The sequence below is a fragment of the Sparus aurata genome, chromosome 9 (genome assembly GCF_900880675.1).
Source record: "Sparus aurata chromosome 9, fSpaAur1.1, whole genome shotgun sequence".
Taxonomy (NCBI): domain Eukaryota; kingdom Metazoa; phylum Chordata; class Actinopteri; order Spariformes; family Sparidae; genus Sparus; species Sparus aurata.
In genome coordinates this window covers 23,324,730-23,352,649 of record NC_044195.1, presented here as the reverse complement: position 1 = coordinate 23,352,649, position 27,920 = coordinate 23,324,730, and the positions used below count along the sequence as shown (strand labels likewise).

Sequence of the window (27,920 nt, the reverse complement as noted above, 5' to 3'; positions counted from 1 at the left end):
CCTTTTGAACATGAAATTAGTATTACATTACATTACATTGCAATTTTTATTTCATTTTTATTTATTTATGTTTTTTACTGTGAGTACTCACAAATCTGAGCTTCTGCGAGGGTCTTGAAGGCGTCACGAGGGTGGTCCAGCCCTCCTGGTTCAGACGCGTTCAGTGCGCTCGGCAGTTGATGAGTGAGGCAGAAGCAGGAGAGATGCCAGTTAGAAGGAGAGTAGGTAAAAGTATATGTCACCGTCGGATAGCAGCCTGAATAGACACATCTTTTAAAGATTGATTGGCAAAGGGGGGAAAAAAAGATTTATAAACATAACCAGCGGTAAATCTTCCTGGAATAAACGATGTTCAGTCAGCGGTTCACCTCCTGGTCAGGTGAGTAACGTTTCACCACGAAGACTTGACGGAGTGTTAACGGACGTTATTTAGCATTTTACATTTACTCGGTTCAAATTACTGATTGTTCCGTCGTTGTTAATGAGACTAATGTGTGGTTTTCCACCTTGTTTCCTGGCTCCTTCTTTTGTTGTTTTGGTATCTTATCGTTTCACATCACTTCCAGTATCAAGACAGTTAGTTAGCGTTAGTTAGTTAGTTAGTTAGACAGCTAGCTAGTTAGTCCGTTAGTTTGGTGATTTCAACGTTAGAACTAGCTAGTAGAGGCAAAGCGGAGGCGACCCGGGTTAATCCAAAATAAGATGGTCAGCAGGAGTGAAATCGGGGATTTATGTTCATGTCAAAATAAAGTGGACAAGGTGTAAGATTAGAGATTAGTTAGCAATTACTCACTCATTTCGTTAACCATTAATGCGTCAACGGAAGACAGCTGACGTTCATGCAACGTTACAGTGTCTTGGCTGCTGTCTCAGTGCCTGTTTCTCCTGACATTAACTCACTGTGGTTTGTCTCCGGTGTTTCTAATCTGTTAGATCTACACTACATGCAAAACACTGCAATATCCCAATATTCTTAACTGATATTGAATAGTGTGTGGTCTCAGTATTTACTTTTCCTAGATTCGTATGGTAACACTTTATAATAACCATCACTGATAAATGGTTAATACATAATTAATTAAACTTTTTAAATAGTTTGGCTTTAAACAACAGTTAAATATGTATAAACCATTTATTAAGTATCTATTTCTTGTAAAGTTGGAGCTGGTCTTTGTCAACGACTTGTAGATACTGTGTTGTTCATCTGCAATATAAAGTTATAAATATAAAGTTGCAGCTGATGTTTATAAACTTTGACAGTCTCTTATAAGATGGCTTGTTAAGAATTTCATATGAACTTGACCTGACTGATATATTGGTTGGCTGAAGTTATCACATATTATCACAGATATATTGCTATTGATCATAATGCAGTCAATGATACTTGGGATTATTTATTATTATTATTAAGTTCCAAGGGAAGTTTACTGTGCACGGATGTCATTTGAAACAATAAATATATTTAAATTATATTTTTTAATGATTATTTTGCATTAGCAGGGGAACTTACTCACTAGGCAGTTCTGCAACAATTCATTATTTTCATTATTAATGAATCCGTCTGTCATTTTCTCAATCAGTCAATTAGTTGTGTTGTCCTTAAAAACGTTAAAAAAATGTTTAAAAGATTTGGAAAAGATTTCACATTGGAAAAGCTGAAATCAGAGAATTTCTATGTGTCACTCAACAAATATTCAGTTATCTAAATGTTGGCGATTCATTTCAAAGAGGCTTTTTTGCCCATGTGTTTTTTGCTGTCAGGTGATTTTCCTTTGGCGACCTAGAGCATCAGTAGTTTTGAAAGTGGCATGGCCCCAGCTTTGACCAGAACCCTTAAAGATGGCCACGGGATCCACCTGTCATCACCTCCTGCGTCTGTCAGAATGGACACTGATTTTGAGTCTCAGTTGAGATCGACAGATGATGCTGACCTCCAGAAAATGTGGCTGAACCTTTCCTTGTGCTCCCCTCTGGACTCCTGTCTCCCTGTGAGCCCCCTGGATATCCCTGCCAACCCCGTGTTTTCCCCGTGTCCCCAGGCATCTGCCAGCCAGCGTGAAATGGTGCTCCTCCCCAGCTCAGCTTCCCTCCCTGACCTCCTTTCTTTCGGGGAAGGCCTGAGAGATTCTCATCAGGTGGCCTCTGTCTTCCCAGGTGTACCAGACATGTTTTTAGTCGCTGTCCCTGAACACAATAGCCAAGTGGCTCGTCTGCTGCATGGATGCAGTGCTGCTCCTGAATGTGGGCCAGATGGTGGTGATGTGCACCACTCCCCTCTTACCCTCACCATTGCTCCTCCTTTATATTGCAACAGGGAGATAAATTACCAGGACTTCACTCCTGTCTACTCTTCTATATTGACACAGGAGAACGTGGCCAGAATTGGCTGTCCTCCTCTATCTTCAGTGCAGCCTTGTAGCAGCAGGGTGAACACCGACCAGCCAGTTTCCAGAGTTGTCTTGGAGGAGGCCGTGAAGGAGCAGCTCTCCAGGCAGACAGGGCTGCACAGCCGAGCTCAGAGGCTGCAGAGGAGACTGCAAGCCCTGCTAGGAGAGCACGCTTTGCTACACTGCCAACAGCAGCTGGAGGGGCTGAAAAGGCACTGCCAACATGAATTTCTCTCTCTTGACAGCCCAGACCCCATACATCCTGATATACTACCTCCACAAGTGGGCTGTAAACCCCATTTTCCTCAGCTGGACTTGTCCACAGCTTCATCTTCTTTTATGGAGCTCAGAGAGTTCAGCCTATCCAGCCAGGCGGTGCTGAGAGGCCTGCAGGAGGCTTTGGACTCTGAGGCCACAGCCAGCAGCAGCTCAGATGAGGAGCAAGAGGAGCAGAAGATTCATGGCAAAATCAAGACTTCCCCTGTGTGAGTATCCACAATGATAAATTGACCTGATTGATAAAATGTATATTTGCTGTCATCACGATATGAACATACATGATAAAGATAAAGATAAAGATAAAGACTGCCTGAAATGCAATGAATGATTAAAATCACACTCAGCATGCAAACAATTGACCCATCAGATCTATCAGACGGTTTAACATTTCCCGACGTGAGAGTGCCGGGCTTTAAAGCCAATTTGATGTAAGTCTAGAAGAGCGGCACCATTACGTTGTTTATTCCCATTCAAGTTAGCCGTAGGGCTCCCAATGCTCACAAAGTGGAGGTTATGCAGAATATTACAGTCAAGTCAAGCTTTTTATTGGCTTCATTAGCCACTGAACAGATTTCCCAAACTAGATCCATGGTGTCACTCACAATATTCAACTATCTCATCGCGCATTACAGATCTTCCTCATATTGTGCTAGCCTAATGTCTGCAAACTAACTCTAACTAAGTCTATAATTCTAAAACTATGTTGGCTGCTTCTAGAGAAAAAAAGGTTTACAGTTTAACACTCAAAGCAAATGCTGTTTTTAACACATTAGAGGAATTATTGGTATATTCTGTAGTTCAAATATAATGTGAAGCTGTTTATAACCTGATTTGATAATGACTTTAACCAACAACCTTTTTTACCATCGTTTGTAGTGGATTTCAAAAACACATTTTCCACACTTATAACATGGAAGAGTTATGAGAGTACGAGACCTCTTCCTTCTGTTTTGAGTTGTAGGCTGCCTTGAAATTGAGGTCTGTTTCTCATTTCTAACTCTGTGAATTTTAAAGAGCCACAGTGTGTATGCGGCGCTCACAGCTGGTGATTACAGCTAAATAAACAAGCTCCAAAGAAGAAACTTCAGAAATCCCCTCAACCACGTGTTTTCCACGTACTAAGACGAGGTGAATCGTATCGCTTCACACGGTGTCACACAGTTACCAGCCAGTGTTGAAGAAAACAAAATAATTTCACTGCACTCTTGCTGCCAAATGATTTGTTGTGCTTTGCTGGGATTTGGTTGCCAGAAGCCAGCTGTGGTGCTGGCCTTGTTTTAATTCAGATAAGCGAGGAGAACACAGAGGTGGACTGTCACTCCGGGCAACCTTTCAGTTCAGGACAATAAAGACTACAAACACACTGAGGGAAATATTCTAAAAGAGCTACAAATACGGTGTCAATTGGAGGGAATTTAATTATGTTTATGTGAAATAACGACCAAGGGTGACACAAGAGATCCAAGACTTATTTCAGGATGACGGTATGTGTTTTGGAAAGTCAGCTTTCCACAGCTCCTCCTCTGTGCGAGACACATATTTTACTTGGCCTTTGGCGAAGTTTACAGCGTGGTCATAATGAGTGCAAGTCCTGTCCTCCCAGCTGTGGAGAGTGTGATGACATTTTTTTTCTTTCGCCATGCACACACACATGCACAGACACAAACACACACATGCACACGTTCTCTTTCCATGCTGCAGTCATAACACATTCAGCAGACTCACCAGCTCCCTTTACCCACGGGCTAGGAAATAAACACAAGGCATGCCAGAGAGCCTGTAACGTGCCAGCCATTCTGTGCCATCGTGCTCCTCCTCCTCTTTCTGGAGAAAATACTTTTTAAGTGTGTGCCACTGTGTGTAGTTGAGGTGGGCGGTGCTGCTGTACTGTACTTGTGTCCTTGCTTGTATCGCCCCTGGGGAGGAAAGAAGATGGAATGATTGTGTGTTATGACATCCTGTAAACAGTTTTGTGGTGCTCACGGGGCCACAGGAAAGAATCAACTTACAGAAAACTGCACAAACCACACAAAAGTAAGAATTTTATACATATTTTGCCAATTTAGGTAATAACTTTGCATTGCCGTGGTTAGAATTGTCCACAAATAGATAATGTTAATGGGAAACATCGCAGGACTAAATACAGGGAAGACGAGCAATTGAACTAAGTTGAGCTATGTGAAACCCCTGACAAACAACCACAACAGCAATTTTATTTTCTGTGGAGAATCTGATCTTTTTTTGTTTCTCTCTCTGGCAGTAGAGAGTGACAGAGATAAGAGACAAGAGGAAACATTGAAAAGAGATCAAGAAAAAGAGAAAGAAAGCCTGACTTGAACTGGAGTCCTTGATATCTGTCTCAGGACGCTTGCTCACTTTTGCACCCTAAAAGAAGCATTTAGCTTTAGAAGATGTAAGAGATATGTAACCTGTCAAGCTTGGACAGACCAGGGGTTGACAGTTAGGCTACACTGTGCAGGATTTAAGCTCTCGGTCAGATGGGTATACTGTCTTTTTGCTCCGGATTGTTAAATGTTACCAAAATACAATAAAATGGATCGTCATTTGGAAACTGAAGTAATTTCGAGGGAGATTTGCTCTGTTTAGAGGGTCAGTTTATTTATTTTTAGTGCCATCCTCGGTTATAACACTTCCTAGTCAACAATGTGGTGACATCAGTGTTGGGACAGGAGGAGTAACATCCTGGTTCTGGCTTTAGTCCACTGGAACCTTTCTTGTTGGACGTGAGTTATGTCTGGTTTTAGGGCAGTGCTGTGTATTTCTTCAGTTACATTTTGTTCTTCAGAAATTCTGTTTACGTCAATGGTCCCTGAATCGGCGCAATAAACAGGAGCCTTTAACAAAACTGGGGCATCTTTATTTGCACTTAGAACAGGAATGAAAGAGTGTTTTGTAAGTGTGTGTGTGTGTTTTTAATTTGGCCAGCTTCAGTCATCTTGGAAGTGTCAGCTTGCCTTTTGTTCGAGTCAGTTGAACAATGCTCTGTGCTCGGTCAGTAAACCTCCCCTGGGGAGTGTTTATAGTCAGTTCCTCCTTGAGGAGGATATGTCCTTGCTGGAGGAGGGTCGTTACCCTTGCTTTAGAAAATGTGGAAATAGCTGGCCTTTAACATCTTGTAACATAGTGACATAGTTTGACTTTTAATTTGTCTCCACATTGATCATTTTCTGCGCTGGCAGCTGTCCTTCACACCTCCAGCTGTTGCTCATTTTCAGTTTCCAGTGTGTCTGTAATTTTAAAAGCAAAGAGAGTGTGGGAGGATTCGTGAAAGGCTGTGCATTGGAAAGTTTCAGTGGAGGACACACCCAAAAGCCTTTAATGCTTCAGCACAAGCCAAGAAACACTACTCCAATGGGAGGATTCATACCCTCAGAACAACATGCTGTGGCTGGCCTTTTATTCACCATCGATTTGGCCTTTAAAAACTTAGACTTTCTCTCTTGTGCTGCTAGATGTCATGACATTTTTTAAAAATATGTACTCGCACTAATATGCGAACTTGCAGTGAAACAGGTGGTAGAAAGCAACCTCTCCTCCCTTGTCCTCTCCTCATGACTCGCCTACTGCTTGGCAAATATTCCAGGAATTTTCTCATTATACAGTTGGAGAGAGCTGCAGCATGGCCAGGTCTGGTTATTGTCTCTGGAGGAAAGACAGTGCCGATTCCTTAACAAACACAAGTTGAGTGAAACAGCAGCTGATAGCCAATGAAATGATGGATCAATAAATAAACAACCTCATAATGCCAAAGAGTACTGTTGTGAAATACTCTGTGTGTGGCTGCTTGCAGACTGGACTAACCTTTCTCTGTCCTGCATCAGAGTGTGTGAGGTGGGGGAGTCCCCTCCTGTCCCAGCCAAGGTCCAAGAGCACTGCCATGGCAACTATTGCCCTGCTGAAGCCAGCCAAGCAAGCATACACACACACACACTTACAGAAGATAAATGCTAACTGAACAGGCTAGTGCCATGGAAACATACTATAGATACACACCACACAAATCCACTGTATTCTGTGGCCTGGATAAACCTTTGTGCCCTCCCTCGATGCTGTTAGGATGCTAAAGAATTTACACAAGGCAACATGGCTGTGTAAAATGGGTCATATGACGAGAGTGCTGCAGTATAAATGTGTGAAATGATGAATGGTTCGGTCTGTTTGTGCTCTCTTTGTCCTTTTATATGTTTGTTTTTTACTCTGGTGACACATTTTCCGGTCAATTATCTTGTATGCTGACCTCTTTGTGCACTCCCAGTGGTCAGTTACTGGATTTCATGACTGCGTTGAATATCATGCAGTATTCTTGTATATATATCTTGTGAGGTCCTAGCAGGGTTTTGAAGCTTTTTACTTTTACTGCACTATTAGGTCTAACTGTTCTTCTCTCTCATTTATTACCCTGCTCCTCCTGCCAGCAGCAGCAGCAGCAGCTGTGAGAGGCGGTGGCTAGAAGAGAGAGCGGAGCTGGGCAGCAGATGGAGCTGGTTGAATCTGCGTCTGGCTGAGCTGGAGGGGAGGATACAACAACTGGTGGAGCTCCACAAGCACATCCGCTCCACCAAAGTAAGACAAAAGTCCTCTGTAACCGCCTCAGTAGAGGGAAGCTGACATAATGTACCAACTGGCAGCCAGAGAAGGTCAGGACATGATACTTGATACAAGTCAGTTTTCTGTGAAGAGAATGTAGAGAGCCTGCCAACTTTTGCAACTGAGTAGAACTTTAGCTAAAGTGTCTTATAGAAAGGTTTGCCACTGTACTGGTCACATTTTAAAGCTGCATTAAAGTGACAGTTCACCTCAAAATCACAGACACTTTTTCACATTTTTAACGACTTTGCACATCAAGGCTTTTTTTTTTTTTTTATGAAATCGCCACAAACAAAAAGAAAGACAGACACACTGTCTCAGAAACGTTCATCATGGCGAACAGTTTCAATACTCTGCTTTTTGGTCACTCTTTCCTGATGGGATGTATGTGTGTTTGCCAGCCATTGTTCAGCATCAACTGGCTCATGGAAATTGGTGGTCTTCTGTTTTTTATGCAGCACCACTGAAATCATGAAATACACCTTGAAGCAAACGGTTTTAATTCTGCTGCTCCTTTCTCAGCAGGTGCAATTCTCCTTGCACTTTTGTTTTGTTTTCAGAATTGAATAGACTTGGTATTTTCTTTTCTTCTGCTTTGTTCAAGAAGTAAGAGGACCACAAAATCATATTTACTGCATGGAAACTCTATTTTGTCTCACACTGTGAATCTTTGCAACAAATATATGCATTGATTTCAGTGTGCAAGTTTTTTTTATGTGCTTTTGCAACACAAGCTGAGTACCTTCTAGTTTAATTATATTAGACAGAGTTTAGTTTAATTATATTAGACAGAGGGCAGACATCTCTACTGACAGTTTCATGGCAACTGACACAGAAACAATGTAGATGGATAAATAGCACTACAAGTAAGGTAAAAAATATGTACTGTATGTTTGATTTGGGGGGGAACTGTCCCTGTCCCTGTGAGCAACTAATCAACTATATATCAAGGATAAAAAGTTGCATGAATATGAACATGTTATATATATATCAATAGCTAACACTCAAGATATTGTGTCTTTTCTTTTTACCTTTGAGTCATAATACTTGTGAATAAAACATCTTTGAAATGCCCAAATTCGTTGTAATGAACCCCCCAAAAATAGAAATATAAATAGTCCATATATTTTAATTCAGATGGACAACCCCCCACAGAGAAGTTGAGTGTTAAAAATGTCATGTGTGTGTGTTTGTCTCTAAGGGTGGTGTGGTGCTTGCAGAGTCCCAGCCACTGACAGACAGACAGATTCAGCAGACCCTGCTGAGAGAGATGGCGGGGTTGTCCTGCACAGCTTCGGATGCTGACACCGAACCCTGCAGTCCTGCGCGCCTCCTGCGCAACATAGAGAGACAGGTAGAAGGGAGCAACTAAAACAAATACACACACACACACACACACACACACACACACACACACACAAACACACACAAAAAGACACAAACAGTACCAGGTGTATGAAGAGTCTCAAATCGAGGTGAAAAGTCATCTACAACTCAAGAGACGATGTCAGGATAATTTCCTTTAAATCACTGAGCCTGTGAGGCTGCTGTCTGCAAATGCACATGAGGTTGTGTATCTGTAATGTTATAGCCCAGCCCCAGGTTGCGAGGATTAAACTAATTAATTATGGTATGCATGCTGTTCCTGTGCGTTATTATGCTAAATTCCCGCTGCTTTATGAAGCCTGTGAGTATTTAATCAACTCAAAGGGAAAGACCTTATTCCTGCTTCCAGCTGTAGAGGATGAGACAGCGCTGAGAGTCGTCTGTTCAACTAGCACAGCACAGACTGTCTTCAAGTCTGTGTCAGCATTAAAAGCTATAGTGAGAGGTGTGTTTGAATCTGTGGTAGTTTAATGTGTACTGTACATCTTTTGCAGAAACACTGTCTCAGCAGTAGGGCTCCAAATCAGGATTATTTTAATTAGCGATTAAGCTGCTGATTATGTTCATGATGAATCAATTAATTGTACTGAATTAATTTTCTCTCTGCCCCTCAGCTATTGCTATCACTGAAGGCAAAAAAAAGGAATAATGAGGACAAAATTCACTATCTACTCTTTTTTCCCTTTGATATGTAGTCAGACACTGAATGTAGTTATATGCTCTTTAAAATCAATGCTGTGTATGCACTGGCAGAAGAGAAAATTTAAACCACATCAAGGTCTGCAGTGAGGCAGCGGACTGAATCTTAAATAATCAGTAATCATTAAAAGTCAGTCATCCTAAGAGCGAAAGTAGGGAAATAAGGCTAAAAAAGTCAATGGTACCATGAATAGCAGAGAGGTATGATAGAAATGATCTAATCTCATTCCTCACTCACTGTTACTAAATACATGGATTGTATTTTACACTTGAGTTTAATTAGTCCCTTATAAGATGTGTTACGTGGATGATGTCTTCATTGCAGAGTGCTCAGCTCAGCCAGATTGTCAACAGCCTGATGACTCCTCTCAGCTTTTCACCGCTCTCAAAGCCACAACACACCTGGAAGGGCAAGAGGGCCTTCACAAGGTAGAGAACACACACACACAATTCTGACATTGTAACTTTCTTGTCATACCTACAATAACATATTCTGTAATTTTCCTCTGTTGTGGTGAAATCATATAGACATAAATAGATTTAACAGATGAAAGATGAGACAAGTTTTAAACACTTTAGCTGTGTTGAATCTAACATGAAATACAAAAGAGAGAAACTCGTACTGATAGAGGTGTGTCCAAGTTGTCTAAGGTATCCAGTTTAAAAGCATTCTGCTTGTTTTTGTAATGTAACCTGTTGAAACAGCCCGGTCGGCCCGCCATCTGGCCCCACTTGAAACATCCCTTCATCTCTTTCCTTCCTGGTGCCGTTTTAACTCCCTCTGGCTGGCTGTAAAGATAAAAGTGATAAAAATAAAAACATTCTGTGTGTTTATGCATGTAACAAGAAGGATATAAGTAGATAAGACCAGCAACAGTTTGAAAACCTCGCTTTTTTTAGCACATGTGGGCTCACCATGAGTCATATCCCTGACATTTTCATGACCTCATCTGATTTCATCCCCGCAGTGGACAGACAGGACATGATGCCTTTGTGCCTGGGAGCTCTAAGAGGAGGAGACTGGGGAGCAGGAGGCTTTTCAAAGCTGATGCGTCATGCGTGTGCGCCCGGACCAGACCCCTGGTCACCTACCACAAGCCCAAACTGTTCACTCTCAGCACCTACAGCCCCCGCAGTGCACAGGTAGGCCACATGCAGTCTCCTCCATTTGCCAGGCTGTCCATCGTGCACAATCTTTATGACATTCACATATGACACAGTCCTGCACACTTCTTAGGACATCTTAGGACATTATGCCCTTTCATTTGCAATATGTCCAGTTGGTATTATTACTTATTTTCACCTCAATTTGATCTAAATCCTGCTCTATGCTTCTGAAATAATTCAGTTTCCACACCGGGATTCATTAATGACTATTCATTAGTGCTGTCCATGTCCCCACACAATGTAGGCTGGTGTAGGTAATGAATGGATGCTAAAATAAAGCAATTGCATTTTGCAGTTTTTCCCCCTTTCAATTCTGAGGACATTACAGTAAAAAGACAGTAATTTATTTCTATATTATTTCAGTACAAAGCAACACTTGGGATGCATTTTTGGTTTTATAATAATGTATGAAAAGCAGATGAAAGTGTGTAAACATGTAGAAGTCATAAAACATATTCATTAAGTTATTATATTCAAATTATTCATGTCATTGAAGCAATTGCTCTTGTTTAGGCTTCAGTGGCAAAATGCTGTATCACTAAAATAGTTCATCAAATTAAACAGGAATTAATATTTAAAGCCGGACACCTGCTTTTGATCAAACAATCTCTTGGATTTGCTTCAGATGAACAAGTGCTTGTGGTTGTTTTAAAGCTCTAACCTTTATTTAGCCAGAGGACAGTACACAGTCTGTTAGTGTTCGTTCTGCCAATAAAATCTGTGTGTGTGTGTGTGTGTGTGTGTGTGTGAAGTGGTTGGCAATGTAGTTTTAGTAATAAGAATTATTAATTCCGAAAAGACACTATCATTCTCCAGTTATATACAGTAGCAGATATACAATAAGTTCAGCTGTACCTTGATTTTTTTGTGATATCTTCATTTAAATCAGTATTTTATGTTTTTAAAGGATCATTACAAAAGGTGTAAAAACGTGCCACAAAGTGCGTTAGCAGTGGGAAAAATCAGAGACCAAGCCCAGAAAAAAATGAAAAATATGCTGGAGCATTTGTTACACGAATTCAGGTGAGGATCCAGATAGAAAACACTCAGGAGACAGGATAAAGAATAAATGGTGAGCATCATTTAACAAAAGGGGAATAATCCAAAAACCAAGAAACCAAGAAGTATAACCAAAAGCAGGTTCAAATCAGGAAAAACACAAGGAATAAATCAAGTAAACACAAAACCAGAAACATACCACAGGGAGAAACTGTGAGACACAGGAACAGTCTTGAATGAATAACACAGGTGAATCACACAAGATGAACTGACAAAGACAGCAGGGAGAACACAGACTCAAATACAACCAAAACTAACGAGGGGATGAGGTGCAAGTGGAGTGAAGCGGAGAAACACAAGTGAATGGAAAAACACTAGAAACAGGGATAGGGCTGACGGGCTGGAAAAGCTGAAAAACACTGGGAGGAGGGAGAGGCTAATCGGGGAAAGCAGACTGATGAGGACCACAGGAAAACAGTAGAGAAAACACTTGAAAAGGGCCAAAGACAACACAAAACCAGAAAACACATATAAAACACACAATAAACCCAAAATGGCAGGACCATGACAGCATTTAACTGACACTTATTTCTGCTATTATTAGAGAACTAAACAAAGCCAAATGGAGAGTGTAATACTATAAAAAGAATATATAAATTCTGCTGGGTGTGTAAACAGTGAACTTATTGTTACCATGTCTGCCATGAAGGCTTTATACAATAATAATGTTATTATTAATGTCACTTCCTAAAATGTAGATCTAAAGTTGATCTTATCACTTAGTAGCTTATAATCAAACATATAAACCTGATATAAGTTTGACATCTCATGTTTGACTTACCGTACCTAGTGCTAAGCACTACTATTCTAGCAAAGAGCCAAGAGTAGCTATTATAATAAGAAGCAGCACTGAGCAGCCACCATTGTGATATTGGTAGATGACTTAGAAAGCCCTTTAACATCTTCATGAATTTAATGAGTGTGCCTAAGCAGAGAGCAGCTCTCTTCAAACTTTATGACTCATACTCTAATAAAAAAGAGAAAGCCAATTTAATATTGTAGTTATATACTCTTTATTGACCTGAAAAATAACTCTCTCTCTCTCTCTCTCTTGGTCTTTAGGACTCTGGGACGTCCATGTCTACTCTCTCCTCCTCTCTCTCGTCGTCCTCCTGTTCATGTTGGTCATCTTGTGATCCTGTAGTCCTGTGTTCTGCTCCTGACTGCAGCTCCAACTCCAGTATGGCCCTTTCCTCCAGGACCGCCGGCTCCACACCTCACCCTGCGCTGTCTTTTTCATTTGGTAGGAGAAACTTTGAGATAGTAACATAAAGGTAGAGTTCTTGGCTTCATATTTGACATTGTAGACCTTTTCAGAGGTGCAACACACTACGCGTAATTTGCCAGTTGATGTCTGTAGCATACTGACTGGACGTGCCACACAGTCGCATATCCTGTTGTGTTGTTTCGCATCAACATGTATCAAGGGGTTCCAAGCATGTCAGATACCCTGCTGGGTCTGTTGTGTTAAAGGGTAACTTAGGTATTTTTCAACTTGGACATTTTTTTCCCATGATTTTATGTGAATAATGGGGAAAACAATACTTGAAATTGCTCCAGTACTGAGTGAGACCACCACAGTAGGCAGATGCTGTAATGTAATCCCTGCAGGAAATTATGCACCATCAAAGTATGTCGACTTGAAGTGCTTGTTTTTGCTACTGACAGGCTCAGATTCTTATTCGAAGTGTCTGACAACATTATGGAAAGGATCCCTTCTTAGATAGCCTTTTTTTATTTGAAGGAATGGCGGCCGACCTGACCCACGATCCCAAAGTGTCAGTATTTGACGAGCTGGGAATGAAACTCAAAAAACAACTTTCCCATAAATTGAGCTTTTAAAGGGGCACCATGTAGTTTGGGAGAAGAAATTCAAACTAAAAATTGTAATATTTACAATATTACTACAATAATATTAAAAACTCAGATATATTTTTTTTTCACAAGTGAATAAACAAGCTGTTCTCAGAGGAAAATAGGGTCCCCTGAACACTGTTTGAAGCTAGAAAGGTGGCAGGGTCCGCCAAATATAAGCAAAGTAAAACGGCTTGAAATTGTGTTGTCCTTTAAGGTCAGTTTGTTTATTCAGTTTATTCATTCATGAAAAAAAAAAAAAAAATCTTTCCCCTCTGATTAAAATTTCTTATCCAAAACTGTGTGTAGTGCTAGGGGGTAAAGAGTCACTAATACAAATCGGTGTCCGTTTTTAACGTTTAAGATGCGACTACATCGATACGCGGCCCCTTGTATCGATATAAATTTACCATTAACTGGTCGATGGCTCGATTCTAAAGTTATGTGTCAGTTGACGGAAGCTTTGCTGCTAATTCTGCAGAGCGTCTCTCAACTCTTGTAAAAGTTTCAAGGTCAATGCGAGATTCTCGCGAGAGTAGCGTTAGCGTATCCGGGGGAAAAACCACAAGAACATGTCTGACAACTCCTATACTGTTTACAGTGCACCAGCTAATCTGAATTCTAAAGTTTGGAAGAGATTTGGATTTTATAAGAAGGAGGGACATATGGACAAAAGGCTGGCCATATGAAAGGTCTGTAGAATAGCTATTAAGTACAGCGGTAGCACGACAAATCTGAAAACTCACCTTTTCAGCCACAACTTAGTCACAACTTGGCGAGGTCCAAGGTAATCACGGCATCTATAGCCTGTGTTATTGACTCATGACCTTACAGTATTTCAAGACATGCTTTCAAGACATGGTAAGGTAAGCAATGCCACTTTTATTGAATTGCTTATTTTAATTTATAATGGAAAATGAATTTGTACATTTAATAAATGTTATGAACTGTATCAGATTGCATCGTATCGTATCGAATCGCAGCAAATCGTTCCGTATTTAAAATGTATCGTCCCTGAATCGTATCGTAGCCCATGTATTTAGATGAGTATCGAATCGTATTACGAGGGAGAGATGCACACCCCTTTGTAGTGCACTTTTAAAGTCTAAGATATTTTTGTTAAACCAGTAAAAGTCACCAGACTCCATTTGGAGAAACGTTTAATTTATCGTTGTAAAACACACTTAATTCAAACTCGGCGGAAAAACAAGATAAAACTCACCGAAACTGTGTTAGATGTGAAAATATTTTGAAGAGGCGCAAGGACGAACACCAGAGAAGTGGCGTTACCCTTCAAATACAACAATGAGGTAATAAAAAGGCACAAGTGAGAGCGATAGTAGAGAGAGTACATGTGGAGACACGAAGGAGGCAGATTGGAAACTGATGAAGAAGTCACTCACCCAACTCTCTGTCGATCTCCTGTCAGCTTGAATGATCTTGCTGTCCTTTTGTCAATAGCAGAAGAAGAAGACAGTCTGTCAAGTAGACGTCATCTAAAATAATAGTCTGGTACATGGAAACTAACTCTTATCACTGCTTATCATAGCTTAAATAGAGAAGGATTACATAAACTGTGAAAGCAAGCAGGAGGTGGAGAATATGGGCAAATGACATGGAGAATAATGACTAATGATGTCATGTCCATTGTAAGAATAGAGAGCTCAGGCACCACAACACAAATCATGTATTGTATTATTGATATTAAAGGTGGATTGTAGGCATCATCTCAATAATTTCAGTCCCTCGATCCTTCATTACCTTTTCCTCGCTGCTTATTTTCTCCCAAAGAAATCTGTTGGATTTCTTTTTGAAACCGGCAACTGAGGATTAGTTTGTGGAGTATCCTGTTGTTGTTTTTGCTGCTGCCAGTTTGGCGGCTTGCATAGAAAAACAACAGATGCGGGTGCTTCGAAATTGCAGATGTGTGATTGCATGCTTGCATTTGGAGATAGTGCTGATGAATATTGTAGATTTTCTTTGACCACAAACTTAAAATTGTGTTGTCATCTTCTTCCAGACACTCCTCTGTCACATCATGTAAAGACGGCCCTGGCCAGAGAAGAATGGTCCCTGAAGCCTTTGGTTATCAATGTCCATCCATCTAGTGCAGCATGCTACAACAGACGCAGCTCCACACCGCTGCATAACAGTAAGATCCTGCACTTCAGTATTGATTACATACCTTGTTATGTTCTCTGGTGCTCTCATCTCTTACAGTACATTGCTCTCTTTTGCTTTACATGTACTTCACCAAGTAACGTTTCATGTTGCCACAGCTTAGCTCATTTGCTGTGCTTTGTACTGCCTTACTGAGCAATATGCTTAATTGAACAGAGTGGATGTCATTGTGAACTGATGAGACAGATGACAGAAAGGCAGAGGTGCCGTTTGTAGAGCTGCACCTGCAATCTTGTTGTTATTTATTGAGTAGACAGAAGCCTTCACTAGCTTTTGAGCCACTTTCTGCTGTGGTCTGAGTCTGTTTTTAAATCAGTTCTAACACAAAGTCAAGATTACTCGCTGAAGCTTCACAGTGAAAACCTTTCAATAATACCTATTAATAGAAATAATGTTGTTACATTACTGGTGGCACTTTGTCCCAATTTGATATGTGATAGCACAGAATAATGTGAATTGATTTGTACTGAAGGTATATTTTTCCATTCAGTGTTATTTTCAACATGAAATTTGTATAACTTAAATTAACAGATAAATAAACAAAAACAGATTTAAATGTAAAGTGCGTAAATTCTGCTTGGGGTCCCTATGTCAAAACTAAACATAAGACATAAGTAGTTTGGGATCATGGGAGTTGTTGACCAAGGTAAGGATTTCATGTTTTATTCACATTATGTTTAGTCATGTTCTGCGACTTCCCATCTCACTGTCCAGCGCTACTGGAAGCGGCAGGCAACCAATGACATACATTGTTACTTAAAAAACACTACAGGATTTTTTTGTTTTAACATTGTTGTAATTTTTTAGGGAAAATTTAAATTCATGATTCAGTAATCCTTGCTAGACATTTTGATGCAGAAATGTTACACATTGTATCTTTATAAAGACTTCTATAGCTGACATTGGTCTAGATAATAATGTATGAGTTATTATAATAAACTGACAGTTCATCCTGTTTAGACATTCCTCCTGGTTGAATGCATTCGGTAAAAGGAATCAAAACCACTGCGAACTTGAAAATGAAATGGCTGCTTTAGAGTCGACTGCTGTGTCTGCTTGTTATCTCTCTGTCCACCATGATAAGTGATTGCTCAGATACCCGACTGGGTCTGTATGAAGCTTCCAGCTGAGTAGTAGATGGAGTTGAAATCATCTGGGATCTCACCGATGCCAATACATGTCGTGGCATATTAACCTGAATCCAGTGAGTGATCATACATCTGGAAGCTCCCGTCTCAGGGCTTTAAGTGGTTCTTACTCGCATGAATGTCCACAATGTAGATTGATGAGCCGAAACAATCAATGACTGGTTGATTATAGAAGTTTCCCTTTTTATCGAGGGGCTACACACTGTGTTTAACAAACCAGTGAGGGGATAAAAGAGACAAGAATTGACGTAGAGAGAGTGTACAGGAGGAGACACAAAGGAGGCAGATTGGATACTGATGAAGACGTCACTCACCCCCCCCTCTGTTGATCTCCTGTCAGCTTGAATGATCTTAATCTCCTTTTGTCAATAGCAGCATAGGAAGACAGTCCGTCAAGTAGACGTCACCTAAAATTATAGTGTGGTACACGGAAACTAACTCTTATCAAAGCTTATCATAGTTTAAATAGATTACATAAACAGTGAAAGACAACAGGAAATTAACAATATGGGTAAAAGACACGGAGAATGGTGACTCATGTTGTCATGAGATGTTTTTCCAGTGTGAGAATAAAGAGCAAAATCACTGCGATACTGAAAATAAAGCTGCTGGTGGGTTGTGAAGCAGGAGCAGGAAGCTGAGAGGCAGTCACCCGCCAAAATATCAGCACTATTGGTTCCGGATTGGCTGTTGTACACTTTAACCAAAGCGTAAAATCCTAAAGGAACTGAAGGGCAAATTGGGATTAAAAGAAAATTCCTGTGGTGTGTTAATTTAGCTTGTGTGTGTGTTTTATTATAGGTCATAAATACAAGCAGCGTGGAAGGCATCATAAAACTAGAGTTATGGTTCTGTCACCAATCGGGATGGCGGGCTCGGCAAAGGGTCGACACAGGAGAGCCAATCAGAGGAAAAGGAAGAGAAGACGCATCCACAGGCTGATAGAAGGTGTGTGTAAGAAATTGTTTGTTCCAAGTTCAATTTTTTTGTGAATCTGTGATAAAACGGCTATAGTGAAGGCTCTTGAGTCAGAGCAGCGGAACCATCTTTAACTTATATTTCATTTATGAAAAATAAACTGTTGACTGGATAAATTTGACCCTGGTGTAATGTATGGGAATGTGTGTGTTATATTCAGAGGAAGAAGATGTTCTGTACCAGCTCTGTGACACAGAGGACAGTTCAGATGAAGTGCTAGAGGAAAGCTACACACAGATTACAAGCAAGCGGGCCTCACAGGTAATGCGCGCACGCACACACACACACACACACACACACACGGTTTTGAACTTAAGAACAATGTACTTGTGTAATGCCCAAACTCATACCTAGTTATGTAAACAGCACCCACACCAGTAGTGCTTGAGCAAAAGTCTCGAGTAAATGTACTTAGTTATATTATATCAATCACCTAACCTAACCTGACCCTCATTCAAATCTCTACCATGAAAATTGTGTCTTAACCCCCCATCAGTCTTTTAATGATTCCAACATTACATCAGCCTCAAGGACTCTCAAGGTCTGAAAAAAAAACAACCCACAATTCCAGATATGCCGAGTTCAGCCCTAGAATACAGATTTTTTTTTTTTTTTTGGGGCGTGGTTATGGCGCTGAACTAAGCACACGTCTTTTTGTGAGCTCCTGGCAATATTTCAGTAAAATCCTGTAAATCCTCCTTTAACTACACGAATAGCGTCAACTTTCGTTTGTGACAACTTAAAACTGCATAACCTGCGATTAATATGCCGGCGAAGAAAGCACAAAACAAACCTAAAGCAAACTTCTCTCCGAGTGAGGAAGACGATGTCTCAGATGCTAACAGCCTAGCTAACTCCACAGGTGATGCTAGCCCCGTGCTTCACGTGGACATGGCTACCGGAGCAGTCCAAAACATGGATGTCATTCAGATACTCGACGGGATCAGAAATGATTTTTCCACAAAGATTGATGTGGTCCTGAAAGCGATTCAAGACGTTAAGAGGGATGTGCAGGACTTCTCGGCTCGCATGGATGAAGCAGAAGTGCGCATTAGCAGCGTTGAGGACACCGTCAACTCAGAGAAAGGCAAGACGGATTTGCTAGCTAAACAAGTGACTCTCCTCACGAATAAACTCGACGAGCTTGAGAACCGCTCTCGCCGTTCCAACCTGCGACTAGTTAACATGCCAGAGAAGGTGGAGGGTAACGATGCGGTGGCTTTCTTAGAGAAGTGGCTCCCCGAAGTGCTGGGACCAGCGACATTTACAAGACCACCTCTCATCGAAAGAGCACACAGGTTGCCTGGCCGGACGCAACCAAATCGACCTCCCATCCCGAGAGTCCTCATCGTAAAGTTTTTAAACTTCCAGGATAAAATCCGAGTAATGCGAGCGGCCAGGGCCAAAGGCAAAGTCATCTATGGCGGTCAGGAGATCATGTTCTTCCCGGATCTTTCAGCGGAGCTACACCGGCGAAGGAGGGGTTTCGACCGGGTGAAACAACACCTGAGATCGATGAACATTCGGTACGGAATAATGTACCCAGCTAAGCTACGAGTGTCCTGTGATGGACAAACACGTGAGTTTGAAACCCCAGCAGAAGCTGAAAAATTTGTTCAAGGTTTGCAGAACGCAAAGGATTTACAGATTAACTAAAGTGAACTGCTGAATCCCTATCCTCCTATAACATCTATAATTTGTTATGGTGAGCTCTATGGACCAGTAACACTCATGTGAAATAGTTATGCTTTTACTTTTTAGGAGCGACTTCTTTGTTTTGTTTATTTCATTCATCACTCTGTCAGTCTACTCAGATGTAACGGGATTTTCATTTATTCTCTATAAAGAGTCTGCCAATTCCCTTTCTTTTTAACTGGCCCTTTTTTCCTTTGGAAGAGAAGATATTGTCGGCTTTCCTTTATGATATTTAAGTTGCAGGAGGACTATGATGAACACTTCACACATAATTGTTTGTGTGGGTATATATTTTTTTGCCAGGGGACACAAGTGTCCTTTTAGTTTTGTTTGTTCTGATTAATGACTGCTTGGTTTGGTTTAGCTGCTCCCTTGTTTTCACTGGATCAGTGCGTGCATTTAACTGCACCCCAAAGTCAGGGGGAGGGTGGGGAAGGGCAAAGAGCTGTCCTGTTCAGGTTGACAGCCAAGGGGATTTGTTCATGGCAGATTTTAAGTTTCATGTTTGTTTTCCTGTACTTCCCACAACATGTTGCATTTTGCTGGTGCACTCCCAATACAACACATAGAGATGCTCAACAGGTTTACCAACAACCAAAAGATGATACTATGCTGCACAATTTGGTGCTTTATTAAGACTAGATGACTTCAAATAAGGATTTTAAATTCACTTCTTGGAATGTTAGGGGGATGGTTAAGTTGACTAAACTAAAACAGGTTATTACCAGGCTTAAGCAACTTAAGTCATCAATAGTGTTTATCCAGGAGACACATTTACTCACTGAGGACTTGGTGAAAGTAAGAAGGAGGTGGCCAGGCAAGGTGCTAGCGTCCTGTTTCCCCTCTCACTCGAGAGGAGTTATGGTGTTGATTCATAAATCGGTGCCTTTCCAAGTAAACAACACTATCTATGACAAAGCGGGTAGATTTTTGGTGGTCCAAGGAATTTTCTTGGGAGAAAATATTAATTTGGTTAATGTGTATGGCCCCAATGATGATAACCCATCATTTTTTGAGAACTTATTTCTGTTGTTGGCTACCCTAACGGGTAAGATAGTATTGGCAGGTGACTTAAATTGTACTTTAGACCCGAAGCTGGATCGCTCGTCAGGGATAGATACATCACATTCTCAAACAAGAAAGAAAATACAACAATATATGAGAGACCTGAATATTTGTGACCCTTGGAGAACCCAAAATCCCAGCAAAAGGGAATTCTCATGCTATTCAGCAACATTTAGAACCCACTCCCGAATAGATTATTTTTTGATTTCTTCATCTATGTTACCAAATATAAATAATTGTATGTACGATAGTATTGTTCTGTCAGATCATGCTCCAACCTCACTTTTATACAATGTTGAACAATTGAATAGACGCTCGGCTAAGTGGCGCTTACATCCTAAATGGCTACAAGACGCTGACTTTATAAAATTTGTAGGAGAACATATTGATCTCTATTTCTCAATAAATACGAACCAAACATCTGCAGCCATTAGGTGGGAAGCTTTTAAAGCATATATTAGGGGACAGATGATAAGCTTCACCAGCTCTAAATTTAACAAATTCAAACAGACAATGAATGATTTGGATTCTAAAATTAGAGAATTAGAGAGAGAGGTTATCTTGGATGATTCGACACAGAAAAAACAGGAATTACTGACCCTTAAAGCAAAATACGAGGAGCTATCCATGCTTAAGGCTGAAGACGGTCTAATAAGACTAAAACAAACTTTTTACGACCAGGGCGAAAAGCCTGGTAAATTGCTAGCTTGGCAGCTAAAGAAACTGGAATCTGATAGAGCCATCAATATAATCAGAAACGATCAAGGAGAATTAACTACAGATCCCACAGAAATTAATAATACCTTTGTCTCATATTATAAAACCCTTTATAACTCCGACTGCCTAGCAGACCCGGCGTACCAAAACAGTTTCCTAGATGGATTGATCTTTCCCTGTATTTCTGGATGTATGAAAAGTGAATTAGAAAAGGAGTTAAATTTGAATGACATTTCTAATGCCATTACAAGCATGAAAGGAGGAAAAGCTTCGGGTCCAGACGGGCTTCCAATAGATATTTATAAATTATTTAAAGCAAAATTAATAGCCCCATTATTAGATGTGTATCTGGAATCCTTTGAAGTAGGTAGCCTTCCTGTCACACTACGAAGTGCTCTGATCACTCTTATTCTTAAACCAGGCAAAACACCAAATGAACGTGGTTCCTACAGACCCATATCACTCTTAAATTCTGATGCAAAGATCATAGCTAAGGCTTTAGCTATGAGACTAGAGAAGGTTCTACCAGCCATTATACATGAAGATCAGAATGGGTTTGTGCAAAATCGCCAGGGGTTCCACAATGTGAGGAGAGTTCTTAATATAATCCATGAATGTGACGAGTCCCCTGATACTGCAATACTTTCACTCGACGCGGAAAAAGCGTTCGACCGAGTTGAATGGCCCTATCTGCTCGAGGTCCTTAAACGCTTCGGATTTGGTGATTATTTTTGTAGATGGGTCAGAATTTTGCTGGTGGGCTCTTCTGCAATGGTATCCACAAATAACCTCATCTCTCAGCCTTTTGATTTATTTCGAGGCACTAGGCAGGGTTCACCAATTTCACCTCTACTTTTTGTACTAGCCATGGAGCCCTTGGCAATGGCAATTAGATCACGTTCCTCAATTCATGGTATTAAGATTGGAGACTTCATACACAATACAGCAATGTATGCTGACGATACTATAGTGTTTTTATCACATCTTGCAGAATCAATACCGTCTTTCCTACAGTTGTCTAATCAATTTGGTAGTATCTCCGGGTTTAGGGTGAACAAAGAAAAGTCATCTATTATGTTTCTGAATGGAGGTGAGAGGAGGAAGCCAGTGGTATCCCACCCATTTGTAAATGCCACAGAAGGATTTATTTATTTGGGCGTCAGAATATCCCCAAATATAAGTAATCTTAGTTCAGCTAACTATGAACCCATGATGGAAGAGGTATCAGAAGAGATCACTAGATGGACATCACTGCCTCTTTCTACTCTGGGAAGAATAAACGTAGTAAAGATGACTATACTACCTAAATTTTTATATTTGTTTCAGTCGATCCCGTTGGCTCCTCCTCCTTTGTTTTTCCCTAAGACCAGAAAGCTTCTTTCCAATTTTATCTGGAATAACAGGAAGCCAAGACTCAGACTCTCACTTTTATATTTGCCTTATGAGAGGGGTGGGCTACAGTTGCCAAATCTAGAATGGTACTATTGGGCTGCCCAGTTGAGAACCGCAATGTTTTGGTTTTCTTCAGATGGTTTCTTTCCATGGCTAGAAATTGAAAAATTGTCTTCAAAAGGTTTGGCACTGAGTAGCTACTTAAACTCAGCATCCTTTAAAAAATTGATGAGAAATAATACTAATCCTTTTGTAAAAAACACTATTGTTGTTTGGTTTGCAGTACAAAGAAGGTTGGGTGACTCACTAGGGTTGTCCTGTTTTTCCCCAATTTGGGGTAACGATCATTTCGCCCCGGCAAAGAATGACATGGGTTTTAAAGCATGGATGAACAAGGGCATAGTGAAATTGCAGGATATATATGAGAATTACAATCTAATGTCATTCAGTGAGTTGAAAGCAAAGTTTGATTTGCCGCAGAAACACTTCTTTAAGTATCTACAACTTAGAAGCTTTATTCTGGCACACTTGAACAATTCAGTGCATCAACCCCCACTCTCCATCTTAGAAACACAGGTTACAAAAAATTGCTTTGGTAAAAGACTGATCTCCCAGTTCTATAACATGTTGGTTGAAAATCATAAAGAAAACTCTGATAATAAGAGGCAGGAGTGGATGCGTGACTTACAAGAAGATATTTCACTCACTGAATGGAGTACAATATGTTTAAAGACACACACTCAAACCATCAACACCCGATTAAAAATGATACAGTTTAATTGGATAATGAGAACATATATCTCACCTGTACTACTAAATAGATTTGATCCTAATATACCCGATCTTTGTTATAAATGTAACAAGTACCAGGGTACACTATACCACTGTTTATGGAACTGTGAAGAGATTCAAAATTTTGGATCTCAGTGTTAAAATATATCTCTCAGATCACAACTTTCCCTGTACCTTTATGTCCTAAGATATGTATTTTGGGCATTTATCCAAGTGACTGTTCATTATCCTGTAAGGAAAGAAAAATGGTTGACCTTTGTTTACTACAGGCAAAACGATGTATTGCTTTATGTTGGAAGTCTGTTGGTTGTCCCTCTTTTGACCATTGGTTAAATAACTTGACAATGAGTTTGGCTCTTGAGAAACTGACCTATGTTGTTAAGGGAAGGGCTTCTGAATTTTATAATGTTTGGGGGATATTTCTGGACCTGTTGAAGACTGGTAATTTCTAGGAGGGAGTGAAGAAATGAGAGAATGAGATATTGAAATATTTAATGTGTTGTTGGGAATATATTGTATCTTACTACTGTTTTAATTACTGCCATATGTTGAAGTTGATATTGTATTAAAAAATCAATAAATACATGTTTAAAAAAAAAAAAAAAGAATACAGATTTTTTAGCGAAAGTGAGGTGATATTTCAAATTAAATACACTCAACATAAATTGGAAAGGATCTGTTGACATGCGTATGAGTTATGTGTCAAAAGCCGGTCTGCCCTCAGATTAGAAAGCCTCGGTGATACAAAACGACTCTGAATGTGTGAACACTTCTGAGCAATTGGTGTTAGCTGTCATGTTGCTCCCAGTTTAACTTTCCCCACATTTCCTTTCAGGGGTTTGTGCGCAAACGGCAGGGAGTGAGCGAGTACAACATTAACAACATTGTCATCCCCATGACAGCAGCTAAAGTGGAAAAGCTGCAGTACAAAGACATCCTGACGCCCAGGTACAGAACGGGACTGACTCTGAGGGAGTTGTGTAAAGTCTCAAGGTCCTGTTTTTTGGTTTTTTTTTCATTCATCACTCTCCTTAAAAGTACTTTTTTCTGTCTCTGGTGCAACCAGAGTAAAGGGAAGGCGAGCTACAATGTTAGTGCAGCCAGTTTTGATTTTGTCGATCCATTGATAAAATAAGGATTTATGCTAGATTTATTAAACACAAAAGGAATTTAAAGAAAAATTAAAATGAAAGAAACTGTCCATACTGTCCACTGCTATTGTCTGTCATCTGAAGAAGTATCTGTTTTTGCAGTTGGCGGCTGGTTGACAACTTACCTCTGATAAACAGGGAAGCAGAGAAAGTGGAGGACAGTGAGGAGGGGCAGGTAGCGTCTCATCCTTTCAGACATGAGCTTCTTATTGTCATCTGTGAAGAAAATATCATCTTTATTTGTGCATGCCTGCTTGTTTTTCAGGTGGAGGATCTTACAGATGAAGTAATGGCCCAGAGACACCTCGCCCTAGAACAGAGTGAGAAAATGCGCTGGGGATCCTGGGGGAAGAGAAAATGCTGCAGGCGTCCTAACAGGTGGAGAGACACACAAACATACAAAAATACACACTCTCAGCCTCACTAAATTCAAGGTGAACTACACATGTCAGATTGGAAAGAATATATTCTTAAGCTTCAGAAATGTCAAGTCCTGTTTGTCATACTTCATGCGTTCATCAGAATGTGTTAACAAAGAGATGCTTTTGACAACTGTATTACATCCCAATCTCGGAGTGGAGAAAAGTGGAGTGTTGAGTTATGTCCCTGTGAAGTTTCATGGGGTGTGTTTGTTTTTTCTCTCCAGATCTGGCAGCAGGCTGTCAGGCAGTGGGGGCGGGATGTGCACATCAGGAGAGGAGAGCTCTGTAGAATTGTCGAGTTGTGCTCAGCTGGATACTGATGAACAGCAAAGCTCGGAGGAGTGGCTGGTAAGATCAAAAGCACCACAGCTGAAAAGCAGAATCTCCCGTACAGACTCTGAGTATCAGAGTGGGATGATCTGTGTGCCAGAGGAGGGAACGCTGGTTAGTGACACAAAGCATTTTTCCACTGGGTATAATCTCATAGAATATTATAACTGTCTCCAACATGTGTCATTGTGTCTGTGTGCACATAATTTAAAGGAGTATGAAGTGTTAACCAACGACAAACCTAATAACACATTAAAGGATTGCTGCTTTCAAATGCTGTTGTTTCATCAAGATCCATGCATTATTCTGTTTCATGTGCAGTATTACAGAAATCCATTCAGTTGTTTTTGTGTAATTCTTGCTGACACTTGTGAAAATATAACCTCCGCCAGAGACGTAAAATAGGTTCACTGAAAGACTTGGAAAAACAAAGAAACATGTTTTTTCTTTCCTTAGTCACCATATTGAGAAGTAGAAGTATACTGCCTATAAATGGTAATTTTTCACCTCAATTGCTGAAGGATATTTTCCCTAACATTCCAGCTAAAGATAAGGCTGTGGTATTTGTGCTTCAGAAAAGAGAAGAGGAGTATAGAGTGGCGAAATTGGGTTGCAGACTAATCAGCACTCTTTCCCAGTCATATTGTGTGAGTTATAAAGCGGAGATGGCTCCTTGAGAGCCTCCACCGATACTTGTCTCCACTTTGCTCCAGTTGCATGATTGCTCTGGACCACTTTGCTTTGATTGGAGAAGGAATGAGTTGCCACTAAACCAGACTGTCCTAATCAACCTTTTCCACACCACAAATATCCCCTACTTCAGTCAGCACTCCAGCAACCATACAAAACCTGATTAAAGCAAAACCTTTGATTTTTTTTCCCAGGCATTCAGAATTATGTGCGCCTATGATACAAAGTCTAAATGCAAAGAAGGTACTGATATGGGAAGAACAACAATCATGGTTTGGGGCTTATTTCACAATTGAATGTGCTGCACATTCTGTTTGAAGTTGATTTAATTTTAAACTTTAATTCACATTAAATGATGTATTCATTGATAAATATGTTACATTCTCATCCTTGTTTCCATAGAAAATGATTTCTACAATATAGAACTTATAGATTCACTCAGTAACATTACATCCCCTCTGTCCTCCGGCAGCCTCAAACACCCTGGGAGCCGCGAGTGTTTCCCCTGGACGAGCTCGAAGAAGCCCTGCTCTCTAATGACCAAGAAAAAGTCTTATCAGAGTGGTCAGAGTGCAGGCGTGCGTCCACCACGTCAAAAAACTCCAACTCCCATCTTTCCCCAGCTCGGTCCTGTGGTGCTACGCTGCCCTCTGGCGGACAAAGCAAGAGCAGAACACCCGATGGCAGCTGAGAGAGCAGTGCCTTACTTTTTTTCATGTAAGTTTGGAGATACAGTTAACTTCCTGTTTAATAGTCATTTCATATGTATGGGGACAAACGCTGCAGCAGATATTAACATTGTCTCGAGTAAACAATAGAAATTACTTTATAAACATTCGCAAAAGTATTGCGGTCCATCACTTTTTTAATATGACACAAGAATTTAACACAGGATGTGTTTTAAAAAAGTACCAAAATGTCATATCTGAGTAAAAGTAAAGATATTTTGTCAAATATAAATTAAAAGTGAAAGTCACTCATACCAAAAGTATTTGAGTAAAGTCTTGAAGTGTCAGATATTCAATGTACTTGAGTCAAATTATTGCCAGGAAGTTATGAACTATGGGTCGACTGATTATCAGATCCATGGGACGAAGTCTTTCTAACACTGAACACAAGATTGTCTGTGCATAACAAAGCTTTGTGTCGATTTTCTTCAAACTATGAATGTGTTGATTCAATTGCGAAATTTATAGTAAACAATTATTTTTTCCTTTTAAAAGTAATTCAACACGTCAGTTATGTTGTCATGTGTACCCTTAGATTAATAATTTATCTAGTCATTTGTTTAAATATCTGTGCAGTCTTTCATCTTTCTAATCAGTAATTCTGAACACAAAAGCTTTGTGTCCAAATCCATTGTTAATGGATTTCTGCTCTGCAGTTTTCGGGATAAAAAAAAAAAAAAATTGATTGATTGATGCGGTAGTCATTAACAAAGGCTTACTTCAGTCACTTCATTCTGAGTATGGTGATTTGGGTAATTTAGGTAATTTAGGAACTGAGCAGATCTCAATCAAATGTGGAGAGTCAAGATGGGAGTGTTTTTATGAAGTTACAACGCAAATGGTTGCATTTGTCAGTTAAATTAATTGATAATTGTGTTCTTTCTTCTCCAGATTTCCTCACATCTGGGACCACGGCGAGAAAATACACCCTAAGAAGTTTAATTGGAAAACTTCATACACTCCATAACTACAGTGATTTGAATTTTAACTCCTTAATACTTTGAAGCAAAAGTATTTATTTAGTGAGTATTGTAATATGTGTTGCAATAGTTTGAACTGGCTACTGTAGCTTCTTGTACACTTTCAGGTTTTATTACCAAACAGGTACTGTATGTAAAGAAATATGTACCAGCACAGCCCCACAGTAGTCTGAGGTTTGTATACTGTTTGTAGTTGTCACATGCTATTTATT

At 40.2% G+C, this 27,920-nt stretch overlaps 1 protein-coding gene across 2 annotated transcripts; it reads left to right on the top strand.

Moving 5' to 3' along the window:
• The first annotated feature begins 147 nt into the window (after nucleotides 1–147).
• Nucleotides 148–27,920, top strand: kansl1l (KAT8 regulatory NSL complex subunit 1-like). 2 transcript variants are annotated; one of them, XM_030429363.1, is made up of 16 exons: nucleotides 148–379; nucleotides 1,762–2,872; nucleotides 7,103–7,250; nucleotides 8,476–8,628; nucleotides 9,685–9,788; nucleotides 10,328–10,502; nucleotides 12,648–12,828; nucleotides 15,460–15,591; nucleotides 17,570–17,716; nucleotides 17,907–18,007; nucleotides 24,243–24,355; nucleotides 24,661–24,733; nucleotides 24,824–24,936; nucleotides 25,205–25,328; nucleotides 26,473–26,717; nucleotides 27,620–27,920. In XM_030429363.1, the coding sequence occupies exons 2-15, from the start codon at nucleotides 1,809–1,811 to the stop codon at nucleotides 26,689–26,691; spliced, it is 2,847 nt and encodes a 948-aa protein (XP_030285223.1). In that variant the 5' UTR covers nucleotides 148–379; nucleotides 1,762–1,808; the 3' UTR covers nucleotides 26,692–26,717; nucleotides 27,620–27,920. The 2 variants fall into 2 exon arrangements, with proteins under 2 accessions (XP_030285223.1, XP_030285224.1); XM_030429364.1 differs by having other exon boundaries at nucleotides 149–379; nucleotides 7,106–7,250.